This window comes from Gambusia affinis, linkage group LG18, assembly GCF_019740435.1.
Source record: "Gambusia affinis linkage group LG18, SWU_Gaff_1.0, whole genome shotgun sequence".
NCBI classification, from domain to species: domain Eukaryota; kingdom Metazoa; phylum Chordata; class Actinopteri; order Cyprinodontiformes; family Poeciliidae; genus Gambusia; species Gambusia affinis.
This window is the reverse complement of record NC_057885.1, coordinates 334,286-356,956: the sequence shown is the minus strand read 5'-3', so window position 1 is coordinate 356,956 and position 22,671 is coordinate 334,286. Positions and strand designations below refer to the sequence as shown.

The 22,671-nt window shown below is 41.6% G+C and overlaps 2 protein-coding genes across 6 annotated transcripts; one reads left to right on the top strand and one right to left on the bottom strand.

Annotated features, from left to right (window-relative positions):
* Window positions 1-2,241: 2,241 nt before the first annotated feature.
* trip6 (thyroid hormone receptor interactor 6) lies at window positions 2,242-10,579 on the bottom strand. Of its 4 annotated transcripts, none has more exons than XM_044098118.1 (11): window positions 10,483-10,579; window positions 9,977-10,018; window positions 7,752-7,962; window positions 6,536-6,636; window positions 5,600-5,713; window positions 4,936-5,511; window positions 4,113-4,209; window positions 3,800-3,969; window positions 3,536-3,714; window positions 3,316-3,436; window positions 2,242-2,767 (listed from the first exon to the last, which is right to left on the bottom strand). In XM_044098118.1, the coding sequence occupies exons 3-11, from the start codon at window positions 7,951-7,953 to the stop codon at window positions 2,636-2,638; spliced, it is 1,692 nt and encodes a 563-aa protein (XP_043954053.1). In that variant the 5' UTR covers window positions 7,954-7,962; window positions 9,977-10,018; window positions 10,483-10,579; the 3' UTR covers window positions 2,242-2,635. The 4 variants fall into 4 exon arrangements, with proteins under 4 accessions (XP_043954053.1, XP_043954052.1, XP_043954050.1 ...); XM_044098117.1 differs by lacking the exon at window positions 10,483-10,579 and adding an exon at window positions 10,289-10,424; XM_044098115.1 differs by lacking the exon at window positions 9,977-10,018 and having other exon boundaries at window positions 10,483-10,571.
* bcl6b (BCL6B transcription repressor) lies at window positions 10,292-21,573 on the top strand. Of its 2 annotated transcripts, none has more exons than XM_044098119.1 (13): window positions 10,292-10,426; window positions 15,117-15,338; window positions 16,334-16,411; window positions 16,491-16,705; window positions 17,428-17,679; window positions 18,294-18,428; window positions 18,592-18,784; window positions 18,869-19,062; window positions 19,147-19,253; window positions 19,336-19,479; window positions 19,592-19,722; window positions 20,508-20,645; window positions 20,765-21,573. In XM_044098119.1, exons 4-13 carry the CDS (start codon window positions 16,506-16,508, stop codon window positions 20,903-20,905), a joined length of 1,635 nt encoding a protein of 544 aa, XP_043954054.1. In that variant the 5' UTR covers window positions 10,292-10,426; window positions 15,117-15,338; window positions 16,334-16,411; window positions 16,491-16,505; the 3' UTR covers window positions 20,906-21,573. The 2 variants fall into 2 exon arrangements, with proteins under 2 accessions (XP_043954054.1, XP_043954055.1); XM_044098120.1 differs by having other exon boundaries at window positions 10,323-10,426; window positions 15,206-15,338.
* The last annotated feature ends 1,098 nt before the right edge of the window (window positions 21,574-22,671 follow it).

Genomic DNA, 22,671 nt, shown 5'->3' with positions numbered 1-22,671 from the left:
TGTTTCACTTTTGAAAAAAATCCTTATCTACGTCATGATTCTATGTTGCTGATTAAATAAAATCATATGGTAATGACAACGTATACATGTCTGAGCTAAGCGTATGACTATCTGACAACGTATGCTGAAACGTATGCAACCGTATGCTGATCTGACAGATATAGCCATCAGTTTGTCATACGCGTATGACGATCTGACAATGTATGGCTATCTGACAGAACACCTGCTGCCGAAACTTCTTCTGGAAGACTTTCACCTCATGTTAGCAATGATGAAACGTTTAAGTTAGTGATGAAACTGCAGTAAAAATACTTCACAAGGTCAAGTAACAGATTAAATATCCGAACCGTTTAAGCTAAATTCACAGTCAACCAAGCAAGATATTTAAACTCTTCCGAAATGAGATGAAATCTTCATTTGAGGTAAGGCTTTCAAATTGTTACTGAGGTTAAGTAACATAAACAAACAAGAAAAAAAAAAAAAAAAGACAAATAACAACATGCATTAAACAGATAGCTACACCATTTTCCATTTCAGGTTTTGCATTTTTAACATGTTTATTCAGCCCCCCAAGAAACAGCGCCGAGAGTAAAAACCTTTACTGTGGATCGGTTCACAACATTTGTGTTCTAATCAGAGTCCCCAAAATTGTACTTAAAAAGGATGCAATGATGAAAGCAATAGTTGTAAAGCTGTAAAATACTTACAAGGTCTTAAGAGATTAAATCTCCTTCAGAGGGTCTAAAACATTAACCAATGAATCAAAATTAGATTTTGGAGCAATTTATCATTCACAAAATTCAGATAATTAGCTAAAAAAAAAAAAAAATAAAAGAGGACGGAAAACAGGGATGCTACACATTTTCCATTTCAGGTTTTGCATTTTGTAAGTTTTAAACTTATTTTCGCATCCACGTACAAAAACCTTTACTGTGGTTTTCTTTATGATTTGTGTTCTAATCAGAGTCCCCAAAATTGTACAGAGGATGCATTAAGTGACCCGCAATAGTTGTAAAGCTGTGGGAGCGTAGCGGGTCTTAAGAGTTTCTCCTTCAGAGGGTCTAAAACATTAACGTGCATGAATCAAAATTAGATTTTGGAGCAATTTATCATTCACAAAATTCAGATAATTAGCTACAAAAAAATGGAACAAAAAAAAAACAAAAAAAAACAGGAGTCCAGATCAGGCATGGGTTAAGGTAGCTGTGCAGATAGACTGACTATTTCTGCTACCGATGTCACGCTAAACAGGAGAGCGACAAAAAGGCAATAACATTCTGAATAAGCAAGTTTAGCTAAAAATTACTACTAAATCTATCACAGATAATTAGTTCTAGGTATTATAACTGTAATAATTCATGATTTTGGCAGAACTGGACTGAAGCACTGCCATTCTGGAGTGTATTTTGTGTTATACATTTTGCAATGAAACCTCGGTTATCCTACTGAGAGTCTCATGCCGGCCCATGCCCAGACTGGAGCTGCCCTGTTTTCTACACCATTTAAAAAGCAGATTCCACTTTTTTTCTTTTCCCATACAGGCTGGCTTGGAGCGGTGCAAAGCACAATTAATACTGTCGCTGCCAAGTAGTGCAAGGATAAACACAACCTCACCAGCATTTAGTCCTGGAATAAAGTCTTTTTTGAGGGAGAAATAAGCTCTTCATTAACTTTTATATCAATCCTAAAAAAAGAAACACACTTCAACCCCTGTAAGTTGGGTATAATTTTAACATTTCTGTAGAAATAGTTTTAGACGAGCGGGTTTTGCTCTTAATGGCACATCGTTGAACTCGTGAGGCTTTGCAGAAGTGACAATTCGCCCCGTTTCCTTTGGAAGACAGAAGCATTTGTCATTGCGCCTCCATTTCTAATGTAACAGGCAAAAGCATCAACAAAACAACGTCAAACACACACACACACACACAAAAAACTTAATGTCTTTTCTTAAAACATTCAAGATCACTTTAGGAGCTAAATGACACAATCCTGCGAGGGCAAACAACCCGACCTGGAGCGTTTTAGGGTTCTAGAGAAGCTTAAGGAGTGAAAACTGGTTGTGTTTTTTTAAACTGCACATTCGTCTTGTCTACATTTCTTGTACTATGAGGTTAATTACTTCACAGCAAAATTCACTGCTCTAAAGGCTACAAACCAAACCAGTGCGATATGTACAATCACAGTATTACGTTGTACTTTGTGCTTTTAAACTGTGAGGCATTTCAGTACTTTGATTGTGGGTTTTTTTTTTTGCATTTTATTTATTTATTTTTTTTACAAAAATTTAGTTTTTTTCTGATTATCATAATTTGTGCGAGTCCCATGAGATATTATGCTAAAACGGAGGTATAATTTGTACCGAAATGGCAAAAAAAAAAAAAAAAAAGGGGGGGGGATAATGGAGCCCAAGCTGCCTGCAGGTCAGGCCACCGTCGTACTAATCTGAGCTAAACATTTTTCAACGACAAAAACGGTGTGATTTCACTGCAATATACCGACTGTCGGTAACAACAAAGAAGACGGGGGAACGATAACGATGTCTGAACGCTGCGGGGATGCGTCTGTGCCATTCTCAACGCGCTGACTGGGTCTGGGTGCGTCAAAGAGGAGGAGGCTGAAAACGTTCGGAGCTCCGTTAGCAGTCGGTGGAGATTTTGGCCGAGAGGTCCTGGATGCGTCGGGCGCTGCAGCTCTTGCACAGGATGTGTCCATCCAGCGGGTAGCAGCCTCGACCTTCGCCTTCAGACGACAGCAGGAGGCCGCATTCCTGAGGGACACGGGCATTTGAGTCACTTCAGGTCAACGTGAAGTTAAATAATTAGTTGGCATAAACGTCCAGTCGATTTTGGGCCTTTTAATGGAAGACTCTGAATCTTCTTGCTGGCTTTAAACAGAGGAAGTGGATTCATAAGTTAGGATTTATTGTAGATTTTCTCTAATCCACATCAGGCTGAAATTATAAAAGGCAGCGATTTTCAGTCAACAGTAGCAAGGTGCTAATGTAACCTGTGGTTATACTTTGGAATCTATTAGCATGTTGCCATCTGTTGTTTTGGCTGCCATCCACTTCTGGATCATTTTCTAGTGGAGAAAAAAGGTTGATTTGAAACTATTTTGAGTCATTTTTTATTCCTTTACGAGATTCAGACATTGTTACAAGCCTATTGAAAATCAGTTTTTTCACTGATTAGCAAAAATCCACTGCAAATTTCAATTTGTGTTCACTTCTTTGTGAGAACCGTTTTATTTGTCTCATTAAGATTCCCTCCCGAAACAACGAATGACTCACATAAACACACTCAACAGCTGGCTCACCTCACAGACGTAGCAGTGAACATGGAAGCTGCGGTCCAGGGCTACGATCCTGACCGTCTCCTCCTGGCCCGGTTCGGGCATGATGGGCTCGCCGCAAACAGAGCAGCGAGGGGCGTACTTCCTGTCAGAGAGACGCGCTTTGAAACGTCAGAACCCCCCCGCCCCACCGTTGGAAGAGCGAGGCGGTGACGTTCTGAGCGGCGCCGCGGCGTGAGCGTACCTGTGGAAGTCGTCTATGCAGTGTATCTGAGACGTGGCGTCCACGGTGAACGGCACGCCGTCCAGGCAGCAGTTACAGACCACGCAGGTGAAGCAGCGAGGGTGGTAGGCCTTCCCCATGGCCCGCAGGATCCGGTCCAGAATGGGCTTCGAGCATTTAGAGCAGCGCTCCAACGTGCTCTTGAAACAAAACCAGACGGAAGGATTAGATCCACTAAAACAAAACAAACCTCCTGGTCGGATCTTGTCTGGTTCCCTCACTTACGATGTAACATTTCTCACAGTAGCTCTTCTTGTCCAGGGCGTAGAACGGCTGGCCTCGCAGCCGGGCGTGGCAGGTGATGCATGTGAAGCACTCCACGTGGAACACCTGCTCCATGGCGATGCAGCCGCTGCCGTCACCCACCACGTTGTCCCCGCAGCGAGCGCAGCGACCTGAGAGCAAAACCAGCAACCTACAGCTTTAACAAAAGTGTCAAATATATATATATATATATATATATATATATATATATATATATATAAACACTACAAAGAAAATTACATTTTCTGTTTTTATAAAACTAAATGTGTCGCACCAAAATAGTCCTCTGCAGGCGGGTGGTTCATATCGTAAACCAGCTTCTTAGTGATCCGGTCCAGCTCCTCCTCAGGCCTCGATGGTGCTGCCCCCTGCTGGAGAAAAGAGGAAACAGAATAAAACTCAAATCATCAAAAGGTTTCTACTTGCTTTTCTTTCGCGTGGAAAGAGTCCACCTCAAATTTCAATTCAACTAAAAACAAAGGAAAGTTAAATGTTACAAGGCATGAATTAAAATACTTTAAAGAGTTATTGTACATGGTGGAGTCTGTCGGCAGGAAAGCTCTCCTGTAGCGGTTTGTAATGCAGCAAATTTGAAGAAGCCTCTGACTGAAGACACTCTGTTTTCCAATGACATTCTCATAAAGAGGATGATCAGGGTCGCCCCTAATATTTTAGATTTTCAGTAAAATCAAAACGTTTTTGATTTGACTGAAATCAAAATATTTCGCATCGTCCTCTCCAGAGCTCCCCAGTCGTCAGAACTAAATGGGACAGAATTCATAGATTTTGCTGGAAAACTCTCAACTTTAAATCTGAGCTCGAAAACATCGAGCTCAGATTTTACAAATCGATAAGCAGATCAACACTTAAATAACTTCTGATTTATAAGCAATACATTTGGATATTTCATAGCTTTTTTGGGCTCATATGGGCAAACTTAAATAAGATTAGGTTAAGAATCTACATCACTCAGCTTCTTCAAACTGGAGCAGCATCATCCTACAGTGAATAAAAATCTGGAGTGTCATCTCTAGAGTTACCTAGTGAGGAACTCCCCAAGCTGTGAGGCGGTGACCAAAGCGTGTCGATGCGTTTACCTTGCTGGACTGATAGGACGGCGTCTGCGCCGTCTGGGTCTTCTCTATCCCTCTCTTCGACAGAGGAACCTGGTTAACTCTTCCTCCGGACCCCGGGTTGTTGCCCTTGTAGCCCCCCTCAGAGTGCAGCACCTGGACCTGCGAGGCCGGGTGCGGCGGGTACCAGCCCTGCTGACCCATCTGGGCCTGGGCCGGGGGCCGCGGCGACACGTGCTGACGGGGAGGGGGCGGGGTGTAGGCCTGCTCCGCCTGCCGTCCCGTCTGCGAGTAGGTGACGGGCTGCGCCGTCTTGACCTGCACACTGAACCTGGGCCCGGTGGGGGTGGAGGCAGTGGTGTAGGAGGCCGGGACGGGCTGCGGATACGGCTTCGGGGCGGAAGCGGAGTAGAAGTCCTGCTGGTGGGAGTACTGGGGGGCCGCGTGCTCGCCGGGATACGGCGGCGCCGGGGGATACGGACTCTGGGGGTGAGAGTTGTAGCCCATGGACGGCCGACCCTGAGTGGAGGCTGCGCTCTGGTGCGCAGCCTTGTAGTGATCCCCTGAGATGTATTTGTTGTAAGGCACGTTGTCATAGAGCTGAGAGGAGGCACACGTCACGGTTAGTTTTACTCAAAATAAGAAAAACCCTCTTATTGTAGAGACCGAGTGTTAGTTGTTTCAGTACTTGGTTGCCGGCGTCCTGCGGGTGGCTGTCCAGATCGGCCAGCATACTGGTGAGGGAGTCGATGTCGGCATCAATCTTGGAGTGGTAGTTGGCGGGTTTTTCAGGGCCGCGGTGCTAAACGAAACCAAAGCAATCAGTGGCACTTTAGTTCATAAATTCACAGCGATAATTTCAATATTTTTGACTCTTCAAGGATCATTGAAAACAGACTTGGAGGCCGTAGTCGTTTCCTGAAACTTCTCAATATTCACAAAAAGAACTAAATTTACAGCTTGTGCCCACAACTTCTTTACTTGTTTAATGGTAAATTCTTTCCACACAACTGTCAAATTGACATTTTTGTTTTTTCAACCGAAACAAAAAGTTCAAATAAGGAAACGACTTCTTGTATATGTACTGAAATCTATACATTTCTTTCGAACATTAAATGTTGTGGTGACATTCTTCTTCATTGAGGATTTTAGATGTAGAAATGACTGGCTCTCACTGTGAAGATGTGTTAAACAAATTCATATTTTACTTTTGATGAATGAATTTGTGTGAAAGTTAATGGCAACATGCAATACAACCAACATTTGCCAAAAGGACAGCGCTTCGCCTTCCTTTCAAATTTCACAGGCATGCACAGGTTTTATAATATGGGCATGAAGAACATTTGTTTCTTTCATTTTGGTCAATTTCTGTTTTTATTTATTTTTCTGCTCAAAGACCAATCGATGTTCAGATTTCCGGCAGAGTTCAGAGCATTTATTCCGTTTTCTTATTTAAGATGTTTTGGTATTTTGAAGAAAATCGTTCTGACGAGGCTTTCAGGCTCTTTGGAGGAGAAATAGAAGCAAAAATGAAACCAAAATTGAAGATTGGATGTTTTTACTTCACCAGGGCTCAACTAAATGTTGACGCCACCCAAAGCCGTCGAGCAGGAACTTCACCCACCATCATGTCATAGCCGTCCATGTGAGAGCTCCAGCCTCGATCGTCTTTGGGGCCGGGAGGGGGAGAGTAATAGTGATCAGTGGAGTGATGAACGGGCCCACCTGGAGACAGCGCAACAACAATGAAACTGATAGAATCAGGCCTAAATACCATTATGAACACTTAAATCAGTAGTTTAATATCTACTTTAATAAGTAGATAAATGTGTTTCAGAGTAAACTAACATTTATGTTAAAAGTTTGGAGCTCAAAACACAAAGTTTGTCCCAAAATCCAACAGTCATGCAGTTATTTTGTTTAATGTTACAGAAGGAAAAGAGCATCACTGACAGCTTATATTTCTTCCATTTCTCCTGAGGTTAAAACACTGCGATCAGAAGGAGGAATTTAGTTTTGAGAAGCAGAGCTGTGAAAACTAAACACAATTGAAGCCCCGTCTTCCGCCGTGTTTTTTCCCCAGAAAGCGATTTCTACGCAGAGAAAAAGGAGCCGTGACTCAAAGTGAAACGTCCACCGGTTTAAAGCAGAGAACAGATTTTTATTGTTCAACCGTGAAATCGTTTACAGAAGATAAAGAATTCGCAGAGAGCAAGTTTCCGTTACTCATCGGCCCAAACGACATTCTTTGTTAAAAACTTTCTCTTTGTCATCGCGCCCAATGATTACTAAGCAAAGTCGGTGTTAGTCACATTGCTGCCATGAGCATGTCTAGACATTTCTTAGAAACTCTTAGACAGAACGGTCTAGTCAAAGTCGACGTCAAACTGGGAATCTATAAGAAGGCTTGAAAACCGATGTCGACAGATGCTCTCCATTCTTGAACTATTTTCCAAAGAAGAACGAGTAAACTTTTGGTTTTTAAACTGTTTGAGTCGAACTCTGCAGCCGTACCGGCAGAGAAAACCTGACTTTTGGATACAAACACACAACATGTCTTTTGGTATGAAATGTTTAAAAGCAGAATTTCCATTAACTTCACAGTTACACTGCTTTATGTTGATTTGTATCAAAATGTGGAAGATTTCAAGGGAAACTTCACAACAATTTTACATATTTCTTTATCCCAGAACAAAGACTTTTAATACAGAATCTGCACAAACTACAACAGGAATAAACTCAACCTTCAGGACAGGAAGTAAAGGGTTGAAATGCTAATATTCTCTGTTTCCGTATATCAGAAATCTCTTATTATTTTTTGCAAACTGCATCGTTCTCACCTGTGGGTCCAGTCGCCATGTACCTGTTGGTCATCCCCGCTCCTCCGTTCTGGTCGTAGGGAGCGTATTTTGGCCTGAAGTCGGCCACGCCCTTCTTGTTGACGGTTTGGTAGATCGGTGGTCCTGCAGAGTGGGACATCTGGGGGACGGATCGCTCTGGGCTGTCCAGAGTCCTCGGCGGCAGCCAGGTGGGACCGGACATGGCAGGATTCTGCGATCAGAAAAACCGCACGTTTCATCTTTCTCGCTTTAATTTTCTTTTTTTTATATATTTAAAAAAAAAACAAACAAACAACAACAACAAAAAAATCGCTCTGGTTTCTTTATGTGTTTATGTAACTGGTAACCAATGGAAACCGCAGGATGCTCCAGAGTTTGTTTCCTATGGTAACAGGAGGCTCGGAGGCTGAACAATAGACTTCGAAAAGAAGAGGAGGAAAAGAGAAACGAGTTTAATGCTTTTGTGTGCACCTCGAGCCACAAAAAAATAAAAAAATAAATAAATCATACAAACGCACAGGAACGTCAGCAGGTGTTAATCCACAATAGTTATTGTGTTTGGGTGTTTACACACAAGTGTAGCGCGTTTCCAACTGTAGTCGAGACAGGAAACGCTCCATAATGATATTTATCTGTGTCCGTGCGAACACCTGGCTCTACACACAATGCGTCGTGTGGGATAAACATCAAGGCCGAAAGCCGACAGCTGAGCTGCACCTGAAGGCTTTCAGGATATGATGGTGATTAATAATCATCATCATATTGTTTAATATGTCAGAAGTCGCCCAATTCAAAAACAACGGGCATGCAGCGCGGTAATAAGACGTCATCAAGCAGAATCGATCTAATGAGACTTGAGGAACGACAAACTTTACTGATCATGAGTTCTTTTGATCCCAGTTTATATAGAAACTACATTAAAATAAGTGGGGAACAGAGGCGTCTACTGTGAGCAGCTCTTCTTGAGGCCTGAACAGTGTGAAAGAAACACTCATCCCGTGTTTCCATGCCTGCAGAGTTTAATCGCTTGCTTTGAGGAAAGTCAAAGTTTGTCTCAGTTTTCAGCTTCCTTGGTTCTGGTGGGTTACTGATCATGGTTTTCACGCTCAAACATGTATAGCGCCACAGGTCCACGTCTGTGTAAGTACGCTGGTTCTCAGATTGAAGTTTCTACATAGATTCAGGTCAAAATTATGCACTTTTCCAGGTTTAAATTAACACAGTTTTTCAACAAACAGAAGGATGAAAAAAAGAGCACATACACAAGCCAAATTGAACAGATAGAAAAATGGACGATTGGACGGAGACACAGGTGGAGAAATGGAAAGAGGAACAAAAAGATGGGAAGAAATTTAATTAAAGACTCCTAGTTTAGAGGTTGAAGTGAAAACCACTGAGAAAAATCGCATCTAAACAAGAAACTACTGAATCATTTTGTGTGGTCTGTAAAACTATCTAATTTATCCAGATTCAAACACAAGCCAAATTAAACCGACGTAAAGTCAGCGTGGAGACAAAAACAACCCACTCACACTGATTGCATGTGGATCATGTCACCAACCATGTGGCTAAGAGGATTAAAATGATAGCTCCAAATAACAAAATGTACTTTCTTTGTTGTTTTGGACTTCCTGTCTGCGCGGCTGTTGTGTCGGCATTTAAACCCTGCAGGGTCAGCATTCATCAAACTGTGTCCGTGTGGAAGGAGGGGGTTCCACCAAACCCACTTTTTTTTTTAATTATCTGAATTTGAATGAGCGCAGACGCCCAAATCCGAGGAAAATTAATCCCCGCAGTTTCATCCCCGGCGCCTAGATACGTATTCGGTTTTTATTTTGGTTGGGACCAGAGATCAAAAGAAAAAGTTAGACAAGCATCAAGCAACAAAACAATATCCAGTATACTTTAAAAAATAAAATAAATCTGCTCTATTGTTGGTATATGTGTAGATTAAATATATATGGTCCAAATTTCAAATACAAATTGCATTTTTTTTGTTTTATTAAACGTTTTTAATGTTTCTATAATAAAATGGCTCTTTTAATTTGAAAGCGAACATTCATGTTTAGATTGGATTTTGATATTTTTATGTGCCTATAAGAACAGAACAAACATTAAACTTACAAAAAAAATTAACAAGTGTAAAGAAATATATCATAAACAAAACGAACGGAATTTTATGTGGGATTTTTTTTTCATACAAATAAAAGCAAAGCTTTTCCTACCTTTTTATCGCAACTCTACAGTCCTCTTTCTCTTGGTCTCATCTACACAAACAGAACAAAATCAAATCGATAATCCACGCCAAAGCAAAACATTAGCAAACATCTCAGTGAACGGGATCACTTTCTATCCGAACTGAATTAACGGTCTGACTTTAGCAGAAACTGAAGAACCTTTACTTTAAATCCCATCTTGAATCTTTACATGCCTCTCATTACTGAAGAATTTACCGCCGATGACATCATTTACACCCACAATGAAGGAAGAGCAGCGATAATTAACTTTAATAACAGCTCCGTTGACTAGTTTCCCACCGTGTTATGAAGTCGAGCGGAGCTTGTGCCTTGCCCCCGGGCTAACTTTCAACACGACCGAAGAGGAAACAATGCGGCAACCGACACCCAACCGCCCCGTAACAAACGCGGCCTACACCTCAATTTAAACCTCCACAGGTTAGTGAAAGTTATCCGGAAAATCCTCAGTGTTTGCTGAAGCTTTGTTAACCTACTTTGTCAGAGATCCGAAGGCCTTTAGCAGCAGCAGCAGCAGCAGCAGCAGCGGCAGCTACTGGCTGCGTTCCATTGAGTGACGTAGCTGACGACAGCAGCGTTTCAAAATAAAAGCACACAGTTAGACGATACGTTATCAGCATTTTACACGACGTTACAACGTGACAGAATATAATACTACGCATTATAGGTTAAAATGTGATATCTTTAGCCTTATAGCATAATTATTAAAAATAGGACTTGGGAAATTATGCTATTAGACTAACGACATATGATACAACATGATAGAGAAATTTGTGAAGTGATTTATGACATAATGCAAAATTATACATTAATTAGGTTACAATAGCATATGATGTGATATCATACATTAACTTATGAAATTCTATGACAGAATAGATTCAATTACAACATGAAACAACAATTATCCATAAAGTTACAAAATGACATGACATGATTTGACTTAATGTACCATCACAGAGTAACTTACAATATTATTATAATTTGGAATGCAGCTTGATACATTAATATAAATACAATATAATGCTATGTGACTCTGGATAAGTTAGAAAAGTATAAAAGGTAGACACTAGGCAATTTGAGATAATTTAATATGGTAATATAGAGTGAAATTACTTTCCTTTTTCAGACATGCATTTACTTCTGAGCTCATTATTTGTTTCTCTAATTTCAAACAACTTCTGAATACTGTGTGAAAGGACATAAGATGATTTGTACATGGCCAGCATAGTGTTAAGATATTAGGTTGTTGAATATAAAATCTTCAACCTCTTTCATTGCATATAAATGGTTTTCATCTCCCTACACTTTTACACTGAGTGATTTGAGAGATCAGATTACATTATAGATATTGTATTTAGCATTTACCCAAAACTATTTACATCAACAATTCCACCAGCTCAATGAAACACAATTTAAACAAAGAGCGATTTGCTGTAGTGATAGACTAACATTAGCATGTTTCCTTTGATATGACGTGTTGATGATCAGGTTACGTCAGATATATTTTATTTATATTTTCTTTTCTTTTTTTTTTTAAATAAAGGGGTCCTGGGTCTTGTGGCTTCAAAAGCATCATCACTTCACTACCGTATTTAAAGTTTGAGGGGTGTGGGCTGATAATATGGCTCTGTTTTCTCTAAACATGGTGCTATGCACTAGTTGCCATCTGTTGTCACCTTTCCAAAACACATTGCTCCAAAAGTTATGGGGTTCATTAAGGCACAACTCTGCACACCTGAGTTGTGCTGCCATATTTTTCATAGATCATCCCCTTTGTGATTCTTCCAAAAACGTGTCCATCTTGTCTTGCTATCAGCTTCATACATTTGGTTTGCTGAGACCTGCAGAGTCTGACACTGAGTTTTCAACGATTATTTTAGAGAATTGCACAGTCTGGATTTGATGGATCGAATTGGTCACATCTGTAGATGATTAAAGTGCCTTTGATAAGCAGCGTGTGGTTTATGCTTTCCCTCCTAAATTCTGCAGAAGCAGTTAGTTTCCCACACGGCTCATTTTGTGGCTGAAAAGTCTTCATTGAATCCCCCTGTGGGTTTTATATTAAGGGTTTAGTGAAGAAGACTCCCATAATCCATAATCGTACAATAAATCACGATTTGGAAACAGTTGCGACATAGAAAAGTTGGTCCTAATTTACTTTCTACCCCCACCTCACACACTGAATTTCACATGAAGGTCAAGTGAGGCTTTATAATTTTGCGCATGATCAGATTTGGGTCAACTGTCTCTTACCCACTACTACTCCCACCCCATTTCCCCTTCTTCTTCTTCCTCCTCTTCCTCTTCCCACACCACCCAACACGAGCATGAACTATTTTACCACAGTAACTTTTTTCAGTGGCATCCTTTATTCATATATTCTCTCTCTATGTTGCGCTATTTCCATCAAAAAGACAAACAACAATGGCTTACCCTGGGATCTCCCTTCTTCCGCTTGCTCCTCTGCTGTTTGCCCTTATATGTCCAACCAGGAAGAGGCGGTTTACCCAGATCTGTGTTATTGTCAACCTTTTGGCACTGACTTGAACTTTTGAAGTCACAGCATGGCCTCAGTCCATTTGTTATCAGATGGATAAAAGTTCTTTCCAGGCAAACCAGGAAACCACAGAATGGCGGGAAGCCTTACATGTAAAATACAGACAGGTGGTACAGCCTCTTCATTTTCATTTTAAATAACATAATCTCTTCATTTTATCACAAACAAGAGCAGTCGGCCGCCAAAGGGCACTCACAGATGGGCTTAGATGCAGGAAATCACAGAGAGTGTTGCCCGGTTCTGCCAACGGCGTAGACTCAACGGCTTCCGGCCATTGGTGAACCCGTTTAGTAATGTTCTCACTTTTCCTCAACCGCCCCCCTCATCCGTTCTTCTCACAATGCCTGGAAGTAGCAGAGACCTACATCTCCCACTCTGTTTTCTTAATCGTTGTTTTCCTTTATGGTTTCTTCCTCTGTTTTTTTTTTTTTTTTTTAACAAAGCTCACAATTGATGAAACCTTCCATCCAAACACATTAAAGCACAAGGACACTCTTGTCTTACTCTACAGCCCATGCAAACAATATGCTTCCGATTCTCATTTTCAAAGGAGCAGAAATCATGTTGGGCAATGTTTAATTAAAACTTTGAAGTCTCAAAATTAGGGTTAGATTTACCTGCTGGGATAAAATTTCTTTGAAGTTTTTCTTTGGTCACAGTATGAAAAGAAATGTCATTATTTACTGTCTTAGGTGTGGCATGTATTCATCTCCCTTTAATCTGATAACTGCAAATAAAACCCAGTGTAGCCAATTACACGTTGTGTAATTTAAGTATAAATGCAACAGGTCTGAAAAGTTGGTTTGAGAGCAGTAAAAAAAGCAGCATCATTCAGACAATGGAACAAAGCAGACAGAGTAGGGATAAAGTTACGGAAAGTTTCAAGCATTATTATGCATAATCATGTATCAGAATGATCCAGTCAAAGCCCATATCCAATTAACAATCTACATCAGAACTGAAAGTTGATGTCTGCAGATATTTTTATTTGATTTGACTACGCTTGAGCTACTTTACAAAGAAGAATGACCCAAAACAATTAAGTCTTGCAGTTCCACAAAGAAGAAAAGGGCTACATACAAATCTACGACACACTTTTCAGTTTTCTGTTTGTATAAAATATTGGACATTATTAATAATTTTCCTTCCAGTTTGTATACAATGCAAACTGGACCTAACAACCTGCAAAATGTAAGGTGTTGGTTGTGACTTGACGGGATGTGGAAAAGTTAAAGAGGTAAAAATACCTTTGTCTACGACTTATGATCTGTTTAATTTTGATTAAACTACCCTCATCATAGATTCTGTACGATCAACATTTACCTTTGATGATATTTTCCCTCCTTTTCCTTTAGCATCACTTGTTCAACACATTTAAAGGAAACATTTTAGTTCAAAGTTCACTTTTTCTGCGACTCTGTATTAGGGGCTCAGAGAGTGATACCTGACTGCTTCGATGCTGAGTTACCTTTCCGCTTGTTTTTCAGCTATTTGTGACCTTTTGGCCTTCGTCCCCTCGCTCCATGACTACCTGCCCTCTCCATTAGTGTCTCCCTCTTGCTTTATGTCACTGACGGATGTCCTGCACCGGCGTTTTCATCCCTGTCTCTACAGTCTCGCAGGATGTATTCAGAGCTCTTGTGTGTATGCGTGCGTGCGCGTGTGCGTGCGTGTGTGTGTGTGTGTGTGTGTGTGTGTGTGTTGGAGGAGTTCCTGCACATCTGTCGGCTGCATTTCTCTCACTTTGGGTGGGGGAAAGGTTGTTTTTCAGCACTTGTAGGAGAACGTGTCTCCCATCTAGAAAGATCAAGTTTGTCCTGCTTCCTTCCTCTTCTGGTCCTCATAAACATTTCTCCTCCCAGGCAGCAGGCCAGAGGCTTCCGCTCAGCATCCGGAGTGCTTATTACCTCCGCAAGAGAAACACCGTGATCAATACTGCTTCTTGTTTTTCCCCATTAAAACACAATTTCTTAAATATGTAATCAGGTCCGAGTGAAAATACATTGTGATTTGAGGTTAGCCCAATGCTAAAGTGATCAACTTTTAGTTGCATTACTCAGATCTGAGTGTTGATCGCTAATCTCTTAATTAAGTCCAACTAAATTTACTCAAAATGAGCAATATCAGCTGCTCTTCACACCTTTTTACCGTACAGGTTCAATAGGAGAGGTTGTGCATTAAAAGATCTGTCGACCTTGCATCAATCGAGGATAAAATCTCAGTGATTAAAGAATAGCTTGTTTATCAAACAATAAGATGGAGTTCCAGCTTCCTCTCCTGCAGTTTCCTCTCTCCTGGACGGGACTGAAGTGTCGGAAAGCGTTGGTGGGGAATGTTCCCCAGTTCTACCCCTGGACAGCCAGGCACGTACTGCTTCTCCCCAAGGGGTTCCAGTATATATTTTTTCAGCGTGGCACAAAAACACCCTGAGCTTTCCTGCCATTACTCCTCACTGAGCCATGGGGGTTTAGAAAAACTAATAGGCCACTAAAAATACTCAGGGGCCCGGAGCCTGCAGCCATCTTTTTTTTTTTTCCTGCCTCTCTTCCACAGTGCGCGTGGGCTATAGAGGAAATAGGAAACAAGGGACTCTGGTTGTAAGGGAGTTTCCTGCAAGACGTTATAAAGGGCTCTGCCTGCAGTTGAGCCGGTGTCACAGTGTCGGTGTGAAGGTGAACTCCAGCTCCTCGTCCCTCTGACTGCTGACTGAACACAGACTCAGGGGGGGTCTGAAGGCAAAGAGGCGCGCAGTGTTTCTCGTCCCTGCTGGTCGGGGTAAGTCCTGAGACCACTTCTGTTTTATTTCTTTCCTTTTTTGAGTGTTGGATTGTTGTCTGGTTGCAAAGGATTTTATTGTTTTGCGTGTTTTAATTGAAGGGATAAAACAACCAGTCAGCTCAGGGACTAAAAATAACTAATTTGTCTATTTGATAGGCAGGTCAAATGATAAAAAATACCCTTAGCTTTTATCATTCATTATATCATTCATATTCATTAAATTTAGGAAAACAAAGAATTTTCATTCCCTAAGCGCACCGTCCAATAGCATGTATACCTGGTTGAGTTTGATTAAAAGCAGATGAAAGTGAAGGACATTTAATCTGCACAAGGATAATCTTGTAATTACATGCAGTTCTTATTTTCAGGGGTTGTATTAATTGTAAGTATAACAAAGTAAAACCAGGGCTGGAAATCATTTATATTGTATTTCCACCAAAACTGGAAATAAAGCACAAGAACTCAGCAGCACAACAGGAGTTTCAGAGACATCTGGTAAAAGTAATGCTTAATATTTACTGGAAGCAAAACAGGGGGGTCTGATCACCTTGTTGCAGATATCAGTGAGAGTTAGGTGACTTTAATACAAAAGAATACAAATGAATTAAGTAAAACAAAATTAATTGTACGTGACAGAAGGAAAGAAGACAAAAGTAAATTATAAAAGAGAGAAAGTGAATTCAAACCATTCAACTCATGACAGCAATTCCTTAACTTTTTGTTCAATTCAAAGCTTCTATGTCTACGAGAGAACATGCAGAACATTTTATTTCTCTTTTATATATTAGAGACGTTGGAAAAGATAGTGATCTTTGCCTCTTTTTAATCTCAAAGAAAATCTCAAATTGGCATCATCTAGGAAAGGCCTGATCATCTCCAGTTTGTTGTTTTCCCCCTAAAAGTACCTCCAGCTTTTTCTTTAAATATTCTCAGAACCTAAAATAATACGGACATAAAGACAAAATTTTGTGTTTTTGTTTGTTGTCATGCAGGTACGAGTAGGGAGCTGGTCTCGCCTAACGGATGTGTCTGGGACACTCCAGTTTATTTATTAAATCGGTTAAAACCAGGTATGTCATTCTGAAAGCTCCACGCGTCCAAACAGGCGCCGTTCCAGGACACTCACAACGCTTTTCTGTTTCTCCACAGATCCAGGCGAGCCTGATGGAAGTGTTGGGGGTCTACAGGGCGGACAGAGGGCAGAGCATGCGGGCTGAGGGATACGTCAAGGAGTTCACTCGCCACTCCAACGACGTGCTGCTGAACCTGAACGAGCTCCGGCACAGGGGCATCCTGACTGACACCACCCTGGTGGTCGGCAGCGTCCAGCTGCAGGCGCACTGCGCCGTGCTTGTGGCCTGCAGGTTAGTGCAAAGGTCAAGATGCTGCATGAAGCACCGTCTTTGCTCTAGAAGGCAATGAGGCAGGGGCGTGGTCCTCCCCACCAGAGCTGCCAATCAATTTGTTCATAATATACATAGATTCATGTTTTGCCCACTCCATATCAGTAGATGACAGAAATGCTCCTTTTGTTGTATTACAATCTCCCCTAATAATTTTCTTGTTGATTGTTTTCAAGTTTATTTTTTTAGCAAAGTAGCTATTTACGATCTCTAGTCCCATTGGTAGGTTGATGAATGTATGTGATGTTTAGAAATAATAAGGAAAAGCAACCTCAGAGAACTGCACTAAAATCACGTCATGAAGAAAAGGGGGGAATTAAACAGTAGGTGGCAATTTGTAATCAATTGTGGTGCAATAATTCTGACTTTAAGCTGATATGTAATTTCAATAGCTTTAGTATTAGAGCTATGACAAGAAAATGAAAAAATAAAAAATAAAATTATTAGAACAAAGTCATAGCCTTACCAGAATGAAGCCATTATAATATAAGAATAAAGTCAAAATAAAGTGGTAATATTGCATCTTTTTTCTTTTTTTTGGTGAATAAATAGTGTCGTTATTCCAGATTTGGCCCGCTGTCTAAGACTATGGCACATTTGGGTGAAATTGTAATTTTAGTGAAAAAATCTACACAGCATGCACCTTTAATCTCATTTAAATCCTCCTCGCTGTGTCTGTGCAGCGGGTTTTTCTACTCCCTGTATTCCCACCAGGTGATGCTCCAGGGCCGTGGTGGCAGCAGCAGGGAGCCGCTCAGGACCGTGTCTCTCCCCAGCAGCCTGGACCCGTCCTGCGTCTCCCTGCTGCTCGACTTCATGTACACCTCCCGCCTGCCCCTGACACCAAGCATCGTCTCCGGCGTGCTGGCCGTGGCCGCCTATCTGCAGATGGACCATGTGGCGGACACATGCAGGGACTTCATGCAGCTGCACTGGTGAGGGCCTGCAAATCTGCTGCCTCTGCCAGATATTCTTCAAGGGGCAGATTCGTGTAAATCCAACTTTTTTAAACTTTACATAATGTTATTCCGTAATCCAAAACATGCAAGGAGTGTTGTTTTGATTCTTTCATGCGTCTTTGAAAAATTATTTAATCTCCCACGGCAACCATTCACCTGTGCAAAATGTCTGGGCGGAGCTCCAGTTTCCAAACTTCGGAGCTTCCGCCACACAACGAGTCCCTCAGCTCCTTCAGACTAGCCAGCAGCAATTAGCAGACACCTGGTGGAACTATGCATCTGCTGAGCTCATTATTTCAGCTACTTCTCAGAGCAACGCTGGTAAAAATGTTGTTAAAGGGTTAATAGAGGAGCAATGTTATTATGACTTTCTCAAGACGGAGTTTCAGAAAGAACAGGAGTTGTTGAAAAGACAGAGGCCCAATTTCAAGGGGCTAAATCAGGAACCAACATCTATTTTAAGTCATATTTGATAAATTTAGCACATATCACAGCTATAAAATGGTGCTATGTCTTTAAAAAATACATAATACTGCCCATTTAAGCATGTGTTGTGAATCTGCTTCATGTTTTTGACTTTTCTTTTCCAGCACAGAGAATGTGAGTGCTAGACACCCTCGGATGGAGCTGGACTCCAGCGTCTCTGTAGCCTCTGCTTCCCCTAAAGGGGGGGAACTGCCTGGTCCAGGACCCCAGCAGTCCCTCCCAGCAGCTGCAGACAGAAGGTTAGTCTTCAAATGACAAAAACGGATTACTCAGAAAATGGAGGAAATTGTTATTTTTGTTCCATTTGCACATTGCCAGAAGTACAGCTGCCGCTGCAGCTTGTGTGCCTTTGTCTTTCGGCAGGTTGGGCTCATTACAGAACTTCCTTTGTTTTTCCTGCAGGTTCCCTGTTGTTGCAGAAGGCTTTCTCAAGCCAGGGGTTTTCCCGCCCTGCCAGCCTGGGTCAGACGAGGTGAAAGAACATCCTGACTCACCCGTCCTGAACGCCCGGACTTTATCCCCAAACAGCCCAGACCGCTCCAGCTGCCATCCGAACTCTCCTGCCGAGTCTAGCACCTGCAGCAAAAACTCAGAGGTACGTTCCCCCCCTCCAAAAAAAATTGGTGGTGTTATTAAAAAGAAAACTGAAAGAAAAATGACTAATTTTACAATTTCTTAGATTGAAACCAAAGCCAAACCAGACCCAAAGGCCTGCAACTGGAAGAAGTACAAGTACATTATCCTGAACCCTCTCTGCACTGCTGCTGCTGCTGCGGTGAAAGTAGAGGAGTCAGAAGAGGTTCAGTGTCAGGATTTGGCTCTCAAAGCTCCAACAGAGGCGTGGTCTGGAGAAGTGCCTGGTCAGATTGATAGGTAAACCTGACAAATGCAAGAAATATGAGGAGAAAGAAAGAAACAATAAGCGATTATGGTAAATATATTGAATTTCCCCATCAGACAGGGGCAGGCCTCCTGCTACGAGGGTTCTGGCCGAGCCCCTCCCCTCAGGCCGCCTCCCTCTCTGGATCTCCCAAAAGGGTCTACCTCCCACAAGAAGGAGCCAGGTAGGCCCCAACAAACAGATCATTAAGAAAAGACAATGATCTGGTGTCTAAAGCAGTTTTTTCTTCTTATTTGCTTTTCCAGGCTCACCTGGCACCATTATCCCTAAACTTCTTCCATCTGATCCGGAAGCTGCGCAACTCGGCGAACCTCCAATCAAATGCGAGAATCGCTACCTGCCCTTTGCTTACTCTGGCTCTCTTCAGGGAACCAAATCTGTGTGCTCAGGTGAAACTTTGAACATATATTTCAGTTTCTTTTTATTGCTGATTTTTTTTTTTTTTTTTTTGGTTAAGAAAAAACAACATGTGTGTAACAGAAGTGAATTTTGTTCTGGCAGGAGACAAGCCGTACCGCTGTAATGTGTGCGGAGCTCAGTTTAACCGACCAGCCAACCTGAAAACTCACACCCGCATTCACTCAGGAGAGAAACCGTACCGCTGCGACACCTGTGGAGCTCGATTTGTTCAGGTCAGGAAAAAGCGGTGCACTAAAACAATTGATAAACTTCTCATTGTACAGGAGTTAGCCATGATGGGTCTAATTTGTTTTCTTATAAATATCTTAATATTTTAGATGAGCTTTGAAAAGTTACACTTGTTCTTAAAAGCCTACAGATAGGTAGGCTTTTGGTGTGGCAGCACTAAAAAATGAGTTTTAACACAGTATTGCAATGCTTAGAATGAATTTATTTACAGAAAAATATAGCCACATGCCAAAAATTGCTCCATGCAGCAGCTATCCATCTGGTTTCCCTTACTACAACCCCTGGTAAAGATGCATGGAAGCCTCTTTTTTTGTCTTGTATCAGTTTCATAACATCAAATTGAAATTCCAACATTTAATCTGAGCATATTTACTCACTTGGAACTTTTAACAAAGCTGTTGTTCAGGAGTTTTCAATTAGTAGCTCATAACTTCCTGTTTTTTGAGGGGTTTCAATAGGATGTGACACGGGGGCTCATCTCTCTTAGCCAATCTTCAGAATGGGAAAAACAAGAGAACACGCAATTCAAGTGAGGAATGAGTGTTGATTTTCATTAGACAGAAAAAAAAGGTGCAAGAAAACAACTGCTGATTCTCCACTTTAAGAGTTTGCAAATTTCTGTCTATTAGTTAAGTATTTAAAAATTACATCAATGCCTTTTTTACCTTTATGTTTAAAGAAACAAGTATGTGAAATGTGACAACTAAAAAAAATGCTTTCTTGTTCTGTGTCACGTCTCAACCTTTCCTTTGCTCTGTCCTGGTCTTAGGTTGCCCACCTCAGGGCCCACGTCCTGATCCACACTGGTGAGAAACCCTACCCCTGTCACACCTGTGGAACCCGCTTCCGCCACCTGCAGACTCTCAAGAGCCATCTGCGCATCCACACTGGAGAGAAACCTTACTCCGTATGTTACAGGAGCAACTCACAGACCCTCCCACCTGCACAAAAATAAATCCAACCAACCTGGACTAATAACTCCGTACGCTCTTTAATCTGCGGGATGTTTGTATTTTTGCTTTGCAGTGTGAGAAGTGCGACCTTCACTTCCGACACAAGAGCCAGCTGCGTCTGCACCTACGACAGAAACACGGAGCCATCACCAACACCAAGGTCCGCTACAAGGTGCTGACCGAGCCCTTCCCGCCTCTTCTGCAGGCCTGCTGAGAAGCGCTGACTGCTACATACTGGATCACATCGGTTGTAACTAAATCTGTCAGAAAATGATGACCTGATTCTTAATTGACTTACAAAGAACTGAAAGCTAGATCTTGGCGTTAAAATTGCCGCAAACGTTATTTTCACAGCATTTCAGCCATCTTTACCGAACAACGTCTGGACCGTATGTGACACATGTTTTGTCAGAAATGTTGGGTGAAAGTTGACAAAGGAAGAGGGGATGAAAAGGACTGAAGTAAAGTGTTGATGAAGGATTGTGAGGAGATGTAAAGATAGGAAGAGTGCAAGAAAAAGGTGTGTGGATAAAATTTTGTAGAAAGATATCAGATGTGAATAGAAGGAAGAAAAGAAACACGTGTATTAGGGAGTGAAGGTGAGTGAAGGTTTTGAATGTAGAGAAGCACTTCATGAGTTGTTTTTATAAATATGTATTTAACCTGACGGCCTGGGGCCTCTATAGTGTTTTGTAAGCATCTTTAAGAAGTAATTTATGATCTTGGAGTTCAAACCAAACTAAAGGGATTAGTTCTCTTGTACTGAATAAAGACCAGAATAAACTTAAATGACGGCATTTAAATGAAATCTTTTGAAGCCACTTAAATTTGTATAAGTTCATTTGCAGGACAAATTTGAAATAAAATAATTTTTATATCATATCACAGTCTTTTGTGGTTTTATCTACTTTCAATACTTCAAAGATTTGTTTCCTGTTTCTCACTTTATGAACCAGATCTTGTCCTAAAAGGTTGCATGGTGTCGCCGTGTTCAGCGCTGTTAACGCTTAGAGCAACAAGGTTCTAAGTTTGGCTAGCAATCTTTTTGCGTGGAGCATCCATGTTACATGTAGGTTTTCGCTGGGTACTCCGACTTCCTCTCACATTTAACTAAAAGGATTGTTAGGTTAAGCAGCTTCTCTAAATTGATCTTTTTTTCCCCTCCTGTCCAGATTGTCTTTTTTTGTGGGCTCTAGTGTCCGTTATATGAAAGTAGGCTGACAGGAAAGGGGGAAGGACATGCGATAAATGTCGCCGGGTCCAAGAATCAAACCCGCGACGGCCGCGTCGAGGACTCAAGGCCTCTAAACGTAGGTCGCGCTATCCTCTACACCACCATGATGGGTCTATTGTGTGTGTGTGTGTGTGTGTGCAAACATAGTTTGTCAGTGTGTCTTTGTGTTGTTTTGTGATCAATAATGAATGATTTTTATCCTAATCCAAATCCATTCCACCAATTTTTTAAGCCGCGTTCCGTTTTCTTCTTGCGGTGGAAACAATGAAGCAGAGGGCACCTGTTTCCTCCAGAGTCCTAGCTCTTCTCAGCTGCGCGCGAGACTCAAACACGTGCGGGGGCTTCCTGAAGGTGATGGGGTGTCTGTGAACTCTCCCACCCTCTGTCATCCCCGCTTCCTGCTCCCTGATGAGCCATGGCTCGCCAGGCCTTATTGTCTGAGCTCTGAAGACAAATACTGGAAGTTTGACGGGACTTTCCAGGCTTCATTTATACTCCTACCCTGCTTTCTGTACCAAATATTATCATTTAAAGTAAAATTCACCCCCAAGTCAACTTTATTTTGCTTATAAACTGTCTACATAGGTTATTAAGGGTTCTATCTTTGGGTCGGTCAAATGATTCTTAGGCAATTTAATTTTTCTATTGGAATGACAAACAAAGAACTGCTGACATTGTGCAACCACAGTCCGGTGGACATTGAAGATGGAGGACTGTCTGTAGGTGACATGTCACCAATATGGATA